General features: G+C 37.4%; 1 protein-coding gene across 7 annotated transcripts in view; it reads left to right on the top strand.

Annotated features, from left to right (window-relative positions):
* CTNND2 (catenin delta 2) overlaps positions 1-12,113 on the top strand; it is a 689,093-nt gene that overhangs the window by 403,076 nt on the left and 273,904 nt on the right. For all 7 annotated transcript variants that reach the window (XM_075142462.1, XM_075142461.1, XM_075142460.1 and 4 more), the window contains one exon: positions 11,252-11,446. In XM_075142462.1, the coding sequence (XP_074998563.1) occupies positions 11,252-11,446 (195 nt within the window). The remainder of the gene's footprint in view (positions 1-11,251; positions 11,447-12,113) is intronic.

Raw genomic sequence — 12,113 nt, 5'->3', positions numbered from 1 at the left:
CAAAGAATTGAAATTGATAGCCCTATTGAAGATAGTGACTCTTGAGCCATGATTGCACTTTGGTCTCTGACCAAGCTTCAAAGTTTTCAAGCCTTATTCATAAAAATTTTGCATTTCTTTCAGTCTGAAGTTGGTGTTCCTGTCTAGCTCATGTCATCCTTGTCTATGTTGCACCTTGAGCTGCTTTTGGCAAGAATCTGAAGCTAACGCTGAACATAACTGAGCAGTCTTCTCCAAAGGGATCTAATTTGCGTCCTGCCCTGCTTAAGATCTTATCTTGCGAGTCTGTGAATTACAGAATTAACTGTCTTAGCCAAGAATCTCTTTTTCTCTGAAGTTTATCAAGATTGTGATGGATTGCATGTCACTGCTTTTCTCAGTCTGCAGTAGGTTTCAGACTGCTTTTGTAAAATCAGGCAAAAGTTGATGCAAATGTCTTCAGCCAGCCATATGATTGTGGAATTGCTGGCTTCACAGGTGAGGCATCCATTTGACATGCAAATGATGTCAATTTGCATTTATGAATAACCAGGAACTAATTGTGGGAGAGTTCAGAATCGCTCAAGTGTTTGTCACCTTTGGACTAACGTGCATCTCATCCTTCTAACTGAAAGTACTGTTAAAGCCCTTCTTGAAGCTGAACCTTTCCAGTGGTTTATTGCAAACTGCTGTGAACACATTTCTTATGTTTCTTATCTTAGGTCTGCTTTCCTTTTGCTGGTGACCTTCTGTCACCATTTGTCTCTTGCAGCATTTGTCACGGCCGTTTCTTTTTAGCACGGACTCTCTGCTCTAGTGACAGGACTCTTTCAGCTTACAGTCCTTTCCTTGCCGTGCCTTTCAGGGATAATCTGAATTTGTGAGATTAATGGTGCATCACAAAGTCTGTTGTGCTGGTTTTGTTTCTTTTCTTTTCTTGTCTCTTTTTTTTTGCTTTAAATAAGTTCCTGGAAAAAAATCTGTAGCCATCCATTTCCTTTTTTGCTTGCCGCTTATTGTGGAAAGATTTATGTAAGATATTTTTTCTGAGGTTTTGGAAGTTTGATACTAAATGCTTACTATTGTGTGATTGCTGTATTAGTAAGCATAATGAGTTAAAAGATAAAACTGTATTTTATGGGATACGATGATTGCTCCAGCATAAACTTTGCTTAAGTCCTTAAGCTCCTCATGATCACGGTGTTAACAGTATTCCTTTTCTTTGTCTCGATGTTCTCATGTTTTATTTCTTTAATTTAGAGCAAACCTGTTAGAATTGCTTTAGATTATAATGATTTTGATAATAAGAGATTATTTTAAGTGTTTTAGCAGAGATCTCAATATATATGTAGTGGGAACAACCTAAAGCCAGCTTGAATAATGCTATGATAATCTATTGAATGTAATTGTAGAAGTGCATAATTGCTGGTCTAAACTTTTTTACAGACATAACTAAATTCTTTAGTTAGATTGTATTCAAATTGACTATATATACATTTAATAAAAGCTCCCTGTTTTTACTCTCGTATTTTAAATGCAATGAGTCTCAAATGGATAATGAAAACTTGATGAGTAATATAGTGTGTTACAGAATATCCAAAGAGATCTTCCCTTTCTTGAATGTGGCATGGAAAGAAAGACAAAGATAATGAACCCCGTTTTTTTTCCCCTGGAATGTCACAGACTTACATCTCAGGTCTTGGTGAATTCTGGGAACCGGGGATTGCAAGGAAATGCTCACTGAGGAGGAGAAAGACGCTGGGAGGAGAAAGTGTTTAATATTCTATCAAAGATGACTTTACATAAAAGAACAAATGCTATCTGATGCTTTTCTCTATTCACTCCGTGAAATGCAAGTTTGAGTACAAAGTGTTACAGATAAAATCTCCAAAAGTTAATATTGTTCACACATCTGATAATATGCAATCTCATTGTAAAAGGAATTACAAAAGATAAGTTGTGAACACTCTTCTGTGAGCAAATCCCAGATGTGGTGTCTTGTATTTCAACTGCATATATCAGACTGGAACATAGGTTTGCAAAAGAAGTATGCACAATATTCATCATAAGTTAATACTTTTTAGAAGATGCAGGCATGGTCAGGATTCATTGGAACTATCTATTTGCGTTTTCCCTGTTAGCAGGAAAACCATGCGTTGGAACTGTGAACTCCCAGGAATGACAGTACGATTAGATCAAAAATTCAGGTTGCCCAGCAAAAGCCAGTTGAGGAATACTGTAGTTGAACAGACTTGACTCTTCATTACCCAAGTGAGTTTTGTTTTCTGGTGTTACCCTTCCCACAGTGTTACACAGCAACTGTTTTCCCTTAGGGAACCACTGTTCCACAAAGCGCGTTCCTTAATGGATTTTCTATGCCAGTCTCGGGACTTTCACTTCTACTTGGATTTAAGCTCTAGATATGCTTTCTGTTCCATGTGCAGGGAGGAGTCGATATGGAAAGGCTTTCCCCTTCCCCCTGCACCAGAATTGCTGTGAGAACTTGCTCCGTTTAAGGTTGACTGAGCTGATGCTCAGTTTGGTTGCGAGTTGCTGGGTTTTTTAGATGCTGTGCTTTTCTACGATGTTAAACGTGATCAGAAAGTTACGTTTTCACTGGCAGGCATCAGTGGAATAGTGCCCGATTCGTTTTGCTGGAGGCAGCAATGCTTTTTAGCAAATCACTCACGCTGCTGGAAGTGGTCTCTAGCCCTACAAAGATCTGTGGGGTTTTGGATGTTTAGTCTACACGGCTGCTTAGCAGGCAGAAATTGGGTCCCCAAGTCTGTCTTGGTACGGCCTTGTGCCTCGGGGAGGAAGGAGGACCCAGCTTTGGGGAATTAAAGATGTACTGTTCTTCACTGCTGCTTCTATGCATTTCTGTTCCTTTACTTGCTGAGTTGAATATATTGCCACAGGACCTGCTTTAGCATAGAGCTCATGGTGCAACACAGGCTTTTACAGTTCAAAATTTGAAGTAACAAACTTTTATCTTTTCTAAGATAAAGATGTTTAGGAAAACTTCGAAGAAAATCTCTTCTGCTACAAAGGCTTGATATGATTTTCAATTGTCGTGAAGCTGTGGTGAAGTATCCAAACAGCGTACGTGCGGCTGCTTGGCAGTGTTGCTTAGTAACATCATCCCATTGCTGAGGCACTCAACCCTCAGTCAGAGTGGTTAGTGAGCAGGAAAGTTAGTGGTTTGTATCGCTGGGTAGTATCTGTTCCCATTCGTGCCTAGGACTTCTTTCACCTTTTTTGTAAAATTGGCAGGGTTGAGGGGAAGGGAAGATCTTAAGAGAAGGGAGGGGGGAGAGGGAAAACCACCCAACGTGATCATTCAGTTAATAGTTTTAAAAAAAAAAATTAAAAATTTTATCTGTTATTTTCCGCTTTGCTGAAGGCAAGTTGTTGCTTTGTGGTAGCGGTTGGTTTTGGGGGAGTTCTTGTTTTTTGTTCTTTCTTCAGTGACAGTTCCCTAGATCAGAAATGAAATGGGAATTATCTCCCTGAACTTGTCTGTCACATTTAATCTGCTGTTTCTTCCTGGCTATCTTTGCCTCTTATCTCTTTGCTCCCAGTCACACTTCTCTTCCACTAACAATTTATTTTTGATAAAATGTTTTAAGCAGGTGAATGTTTTTCAACAGAATGAGGACAGTAGCAGGAAAAAGAAAATGCTTGTGAGAACACACAAATTTATGGCGTGGGTTTTTCTCTGTTTTACTTAGATTTGTAGAATTAAAAAGACTGATACAACACTTTGCAGTAAAGTCACATTGCATGACTAAAAAGTAAACATAGACAACTTGAGAAATAAGGCTAAAAATATTTTCTTCTTTAAATATACTTAGGGGTGTAATTAGTTCCAATATTTGGTTACAAACTAGTATAAATGAGATAAAAATTACCCAGATACTTCTTGTAAGACATAGTAAGCTTTATCAAATGATTTTTAAAATTTATTTTGGGCCTGTTTATTAGACTTTAAAACATGTAATTCTTTTTTTTTTTCCTCCCTCCCTACCTTTCTTTATTTTTAGCACTGATGTGAAGAGTGCTAACCCTAGGTCAGAGGCTGGTTTGGCAGTGTCCCTTAAGCAGCCAAAGCCAATCCATTTTGAGGAGACTTTCCTAAGATACTTAATCTGGTTAATGAACAAAGTATGTCTGGGAAATTCCACAGTGTGAGCCATACTGCCGAACGTGACAGTGTCCTAACAGTGAAATTGCTAATAGGTTTGACAGTGCAATGGTAGTTTACAAGAAACACTCCAGGCCATGCATCATAATTACACTTTAATGTTTTAAGTAGAAAACCTGAGGAAAAGCAGTCTAAGATGCTGACAGGTGAGGCAAGTCTGTTCTTTCAGTTCTGGGGACTTGTATGTTGTAGCACATACTTGTTTTGTGGTGATCTCCTATAGTGTGGACTAGGGATGCCAAAGGAGCACATCCATGTTTTTTCCGGACGTCCAGAGTTTGACATAAGTTGAAAGGCATCGTGGGTAATCAGTCAATTCAGATGGCATTATTTCCATCTTGATTTGTACAAATAGTCCCAAGTCACAGACAGAATAGTGTAGTGAGAATGGAAAAATGAGTTTAATTTTGAACTTTCTTTAGTTAATCTTTAATTTCAATATTTGGGGAAAGAAAAACTTCAGACCGAAATTGGTACATTGTGTGTGTGTGTATGTAAAATCTAAACAGGTGAGAAACCTGTGTTTGAGAAAAATCTGAACCCAATTAAAAGGAATTCACTCCAGATTGTGTTTTGGTTCTGGTGAATGCAGATCCTTGGTATGCTAAGCAGACAAGCTGACGTATCCAAGGTGTGCATTAGCTGGTACTGCCATATGGCCAGTCATGTCTTACTGGTTAATTTAACCATCTGTCATGTCTTAACAACTTGTGTTCACCTTCAGTACTTGGGTTAGCTATGTTTTCTTTGGTACTTTTCATCAGACAGTGCTGGTATATTCCCATTATCTGAGTTTTATTAGTTTTATTTATAGTAACATTTGTTGTAGATCATACTGTCCTTTTCCCATGTTGTGAGTAGAAGATGCATGTATTCAGATAAGCATTTTGGAGATGTTTCTGCATAAATTTTTGGCAAAAAAAGGTCAATATCAAAACTCTAGCTATGAATGTTTGACTTCTTTCTCCTTCTCCCCCCTGTTCACTTCTCATTCTGCACTTGGGTTCACATCAACTTCTTTACTATGTAAAGTAAACCAGATTAGTGTCTGTAAAATAGGTTTCATTACATAGGAGTACAGAGTAAAAATCCCACTATTCATATCCTCTTTCTCACATGTTGCTTTTCCAGAATTATAGTGAAGCTATGACCTGATGTACTGAATAATTTTTTTCTTTTTTATAAGGACAGTGGCATTTCAGGGCAAGCATCTAAGAGAAACTCATGTCAAAAAGGATTTTCAGCCCTGATGTGCCATTTAAATCAAAAAGTTCTTTCAGTCCTCTGAAAAGCATGCAACATACCAAAGCTACAAAATTTTGTGTTTCTCTTTTAGTTTCTGTGCCTGCAGTCTTTTATCTCACTGATGGGCTTATTACAATTTTACCATCGTGTGGGGTTGGGTTTTGTTGTGTTTGTTTTTTTTTTTTAAACTTGTAATCTAAGAAAAACTCAGTGCAAATTACATGAGCAATGTTGTCATTACATTTGAAATTAAAAATCCATACAGCCAGTTGTGGATGGTCAATCCTCTTTGTTAGAAAATCAAATCTCGCGAGTGCAATGTGTCGTAGTGTGTTCAGAGTCTGAGTTTGATACTTAGAGCCGCAAGTAGCCAGAGATAACTGTGGGTTGAAATGTGGGGGGTTGCAACCAAGTTAAGTTAAATGGCGTAAACACATTACTGGTAAGTGGTAATATAATGGTCATTGAGCTTCATCCTCAGCTCATATCTCGTTAATGATGTTCCTGTGTCGTAGACATAAGGAAACTGCTTAAAGGGACTCTTGATGAATACATTTTGTGATGGAGGATTTGTAAATGAGGGCTGAATGGTTTATCTGGTCAAATCTGGATGTTTTTCTTCATGTTGAGATGATCACTTGCATATTTCATGTTTCCAATGAGCTCTTAAATCCTGGAGAGGAGCGCAGTACCGTATGCTCTTGCTATTAGAGATGTTTAGAGAGCATCATGAATTTGTAGGGCTCCTTCTTAGGGCTGCAGCAAGGCAGGATGACTGGTTGTAAAGGCTTTCACAAGGGGCACAAATAAAAACTGTTCAGGCTTTATTAAAGCATATGCAAACGGCTGTGTATCCGTTCATTTGAATAGTTTTAATGTCTTTAGTTTCTTGAAATGAAAAATGCTGCCAATATAGTGGTTTACTTTATTGACCTAAACTGTCAGATTAGCAGTGTCATTCAAATGTGTCTGTTGTATTTATTTCCATGACAGCCCGCACAAGTTCTGACGAGCAATTAGGGATTATTTTCTGTATTTCTCTCATGTTACACTTGTCTGATTACAGTATTTTTCTTCCTGTGGAAAGTGAGACTGTCAAAAAAGAACATTTTCCTAGGAAACAACTGTTTCCCTATACTACTGAGGAACATATCTGAATAATTTGGAAACCTTCAGCTAGTAGGGGTTTTTTTAAGTGTAAAGGGTGGAGATTGTCGTTTTGATCCAATTAGGTAGGACTCTTCCTGGGTTCTTTCTATTGCCCCTCTTGAATGTGGGAGGAGAGCAAAGGTTGTAGGCATGTGGTATCTTCATCTGGTAAAACTTCTGGCCGGTTTTAGGTTATCATCGTTGCTCTAATCTTCACCTGGCTGGGGGCTCACAAGATAGCCCTGCTGGAGCCTGACGACAGTCTGCTTTTGCCAGCTCCGCAGAGATGCAGAACAAGGGGCATTCCACTTCCTATCACGTTTCAGTCTTGGAGACTTTAGAAGACAGAAAAGACTCTCTTTTCTGTGTGCTTTGTTCTTACAGTTTATCAGTTTCTGTTTAAAAAAATAAATGTACCCTATTTTGATTTTTTTAATTTTTTTATTTTTTTTTTTTTACTTGTCTGCTTTACTTTTGATGCCTCTCGCAGCTATTTTAGAACCTTTTAGTCTTCTCCATACTTTCTGCTGTGATGCATCTTGGGCATTGCAATCAAATAATTTCTCAGTCTTTTGCCAAACTAAAGATTGGACTATTTGAGGAATTAATTATCAAGTAGTTTCTTCAATCCCTAAGTAATGGTTTAGCTCTTCTCAATGTTTTGGGGTTTGTTTTTTTTTTTTTTTTTAAATCTAGAAGGGAGAAAAAAACCCACTCCTTCACAACCATGGTCATAAGAGTTCTGTGTTTACTCTGATGCTAAATACATCATCTGTAATTAACGGCTTGTGGAACTGTAAAGTTAATAATGAGTTGTCTTTGAACTTGTAGACCTGCCTTTGAATGGGCTTGATGCCTTATACTTCCCCAGGGGAAAAATAGCATTGCTGTTCAGGAGGGGGTGGCCAGGGAGTGGGGATGAGTCCATTTTCAGAATATGTAGGAGAGTTGCGTGTGGCCTTGATGCACGTCGCTGCTTTGGTTTCCAGCAACCGAGCGCGGTGCAGCACTACTAGTGGGATGGAGGGATGGCGGCTGGTTGAGAACAGGGTTTGGACAAGTGCCGTTTGGGGTGAGCCATGCACTCATGATGTCTCTAGGTTTAGGGAAACCACTTCTGAGGGCTATGAGCCTCCTTGAAGGCGAGAATGCTAATGGGCCTTGGTAATCCGATGTTTTAGTGCTTCCTGGTAGTATATCGATTGCTGCTTTTCCATTTGACCTTGTTACTTTTCCGACCTCTCTGAGCTTTAGACTGCATTAATGCAAGTTTTTTTTGAAGCAGATGGTACAGATCAGCTTGCAGCTTCAGGTAGTAAAGGATGTAGCTGTTTGCTGCTAACCCAAGATGCAGGCAGGAGGTGTGTGTTATACCTCTCTCTTCCTCGGTGGCATCTGTTCTTTGAGTTCACAGTCTTTGTTTTGATCGATTATCTTAACCATCTTTCGAGTGTCTTGCAAAGCAGCAGCAGAATATGGTGGAGGGGCTGAGTGTGTAGATGAGGTAGGATGCAGTTATCTGAAATCGGTCACACTTCCCCCTTTTTCTTTTTTTTTTTTTTTTTTAAATGATATAAAAATCTACAAGTCTTTTGTTAACTTCAGCTGTAAGTGTGTGTTAGTTTTTCTGAAAGTTATGTGTGTGAGCTTTACTGGATATGATACGACACCGGCAACAAAGATACCTGCTGGTATAATAGTATTGGTTAGTTGATTTTAATATTTAAATAAAACGTGATAAACACGTGTTGCTGGTATAATAGTATTGGTTAGTTGATTTTAATATTTAAATAAAACATGTGATAAACACGTGTTGCTCCTAAGTTGAGACTTGAATAAATTAATACGTGTGAGAATTTTAAGAGTGATGGAAAAGAGATTTTAATCAAAAACAGAACTTGCTATTTCAGTTTTTGAAATACCAACTTAATAGAAACAATAAAAATCATGGTGGTGCTCCATCTTCTTATAAATGTTCTGATTTTTTTTTTTTTAAACTAGATTTAAGAACTTTAAAGGGTGCTAATGTTTTGTGTTTAAATATTCATATCTGATAATTTGGAAATAGTGTAGTAAAATTGCATATTGAGGTCTGTAGAAAAGTATTCAGTTTTGCTTGATACTAAAGGTGTTTTAAGAGACATGCTTTAAAAAGTATATTCAAGTATATTCATGTTCTGATGGCCTTAATTTCTGAGATTTGAGAGTGTTTATGTTTTTAAAATGAAAATATTTTAATTACCTGTTGAAATCTTTGTTTTCTTGAAATGTTAGAGGAATAGTGGCAGTTACTCCCTGATAGAGTTTTAACTCTCGAACCTTTTTTGGGGGGTTTACCCATAATTTTGTTATTCAGATGGCTTCAAGTTATTTCTAGATTGCCACTTAGCTGTTTTTGGACAAGTTATGTTCGTTTTCTTTTATTGTTTGTCACATCTTCCTTCTCTTGTTTGCTTGAAATGTAACATGTTTTGTTCAAGAACTTTCTCTGGTTATACGTATGTTTACTGTTTAGTACAGTAGTATTACAGTCTTAATTACATGTGCAGTATGCAAACAAACCTCTGTTTAATATTAGTATAATAAACTGAACTTCCATTTGGTATTAGACTAGTATTATCACTTGCAGATTCAGAACTATCAGTAGCGTATGAAGGAGGTTGAATTAAGCCCACCTCACCAGAAGACTAGCGTGACTGTTTGAGAACGTGTTAATATTTGGGTTATACTGCCCAACTAAATTCAATGGGAAAAATCTTTCGGTTCACTCGAAGCAGGATTAAGAAGAAAATCTATTTTTCCAAAGAGCACTGTTAAATTGTAAATGGACAAAAGAATTATAATACTTATAGAAGGAGGTGTAATTCTTTACTCTGTAGCAAGTGTGGTTTGTTGATGCACTGTTGAACCTCTGAAATGTTGCCCTCAATTTTTCTATATTTTTTTCTCTGAATACAGATTGAACCAAGTACACTGTGAAACTTGAGCATAATTGTAACAGGCTGTATTTTAGGCCGCTCTGAAGGATACTAGACTTTGGTGGAGCCGTTCAGATGTTCTGAGAATCAGTCTCAAAGATGCAGGGTTAAAGAGCATTTTGAAAATACGGACCATGAAAAATTTAATTCTGTAATAGTAATATCAACTTCCTGGATAATTGCAGTAGTTATAGATAAAATATGTCTTTGGGATTCTTGGGAGACTTTCTAGTAGGGCGATCAACCGAATTACTTTCAGTGGTGTGCTAATGCAAGTCAGTCTGAAAAATGTTTGAAGGGAAAAATATGCAAATAGGGTATACCACTGAAGACATGCATGTATGTTTAAAAATTTGGAAGAAAACACATATATGGCACAAGCTGATTAGAAAGAAGGAAATGGAATAAATTATTCTTTTCCTCCAGACAATTTGTATTAAAGTTTAAGTAACATTGTGTCTGTGTATCTTTCTCATTTCTATCCTATGTTGCTATCACACTTTACTTAATATCTGTGCTTTGCATTTTAAAAATATTTAGTGTTTGTTTATGCAGCAAAACCACTGCAAACACAATGAATGTGGTAGAGATTTTTGGCAGGAATGGCTACACTGAGCAGTACAAGCTAAGCCAGTAGAACATTGCCCACATCCAGGATTTTAACGTCACAGGAGTATCAGCAAGTGGTGTAATAGTTGTATCTTTGATTGCTTTTCTAAACACTTAAATAGCATGTTACCACTTTGTGGTATGGACCTAACCTTTGTCAAGTGTTGCTTGTGTACTTGCTTGATTCTTGCCTTCAAAATCTGTGATGTTTGTATGGCTTCCTTGTAACTCTCCTTGGGAATCTTGCTAACGGGCCACAGAACTGAAGTGCCTAAGTGACAAAGGGATTCAAGTGACAAAAGTAATCACAGCTGGAAATATACAAGTCTCATTTTTAAATATAATGATAGAAAATAATACTTTTAATAGTAGAATATGAAAATGTTTTAATACAATCCCAGTTGATCTTGTTATTTACAAAAAAAAAAGAAATTGTTTTTCCAGGAGGCATGTTTAATTTATTCATCCTCAGAGGATATTTAAGTTGTAGAAAGTCTTAGCAATATGATTTTTTTTAAACTGTTGAGGGCAAAATATTAATAAGGCATGACGGTTCTATTGTACTTTAGTGAAGCAGTAAAAAGATCGGCCTTCATATAACTACATCTATTCATCAGCTTTAGCTTATTTCATTTGTAGATCTTAAGATATGGGCCTAACATGTGAAACTAGTTCTGACTGCTGCTCCTTTCTTCTACCCCATTACTGGTTCACCTTTGGTCTAGGACGTTCCTGGATTGCACAGCTCTTTTTTTTTTTTTGAGCAGGTTTGGGTTTTTTGGTCTCTGTTTACGAAGAGATGATATCATGATGGCTATCTCTCCAAAATATGTAGTTTCCTTGGAAGAAATGAGGTTTTGGAGTAGATGCAGGCAGCTGGATGATGCAACTGAAGTGATTAACTGGAGCTGTTGCTGCCCTTGCATGCTGTTTCTATTTGTATGTTGAAAACATTTATTTCTTTGTTTTGTTTGGGGTTTTTTTTGTGTTTAAGTGCTACTTTCAAATAAACTTTAATAAAGTCAGATCCTGTATTTGTCACTTTTTTTTTCTCTCTCTTAAATGTCTCTTATAAATCTATTCGCAGCTGGGTCTCGGGCATCTTACAGCAGCCAGCACAGCCACCTTGGCTCCGAGTTAAGGGCACTGCAGTCTCCAGAACACCATATAGATCCTATTTACGAAGACAGAGTTTATCAGAAGCCCCCTATGAGGAGTCTCAGCCAGAGTCAGGGGGACCCTCTGCAACCAGCACACACAGGCACATATCGCACTAGTACAGGTAGGTGGATGTAAGTTGCATGATTGTCTTTTTATGAGATATACCTTATTCTTCAGTTCTAATTCTTCTTCTCTTTCTGATGTGCTAAACAAAATGTATCATGTGCATGCCAGTCAAACAAAATAACTGCCATCTGCACAAGGTATCAATAGAACCCCAAAGGCGTGCACAAAACAGAGAAATATTTAATGTTGTGCTATATGTACAGTAGGTTAAGCTAATTTGGGGAGGGGGCTTACTCATAAGGAGAGAGAGAATATTTTTATTAATCTTGTGTATTGACTTTGAGAAAAATCTGTTGTCTCTGAAGAAATTGCTAGGGTTTTTTGCTTGCGAAGGTATTTTGTGTGTTGCAAAGGGACTGCAAAGTTCCTTCCACATGAAGTTAAAGGATTGTTCACTAGCTTTCAAAGTGAATCAAAGTAAATGTTCTTCCTCTCTCCTATAGAGGTATGCTTAGGTCTAGGTACACAGACATAAAATTGAACTATGGCATAGAGAAATGCTGTTAGCATCACTGGTTTATCCATAAATAATAATGATTGTCCATGAAATGCATTGGTGTACAAGTCCTACTTGCAAAATGTCCTCTCAGCCAAATGAAATACAGCTGTATGTTGGAACCCACAAATAGATCACAAATCAACAGGGATATTTATGGTATTTA

The sequence above is a fragment of the Calonectris borealis genome, chromosome 2, assembly GCF_964195595.1.
Source record: "Calonectris borealis chromosome 2, bCalBor7.hap1.2, whole genome shotgun sequence".
Classification (NCBI taxonomy): domain Eukaryota; kingdom Metazoa; phylum Chordata; class Aves; order Procellariiformes; family Procellariidae; genus Calonectris; species Calonectris borealis.
The sequence above is the reverse complement of the archived record's forward strand: the minus strand, read 5'-3'. Positions and strand labels throughout refer to the sequence as shown.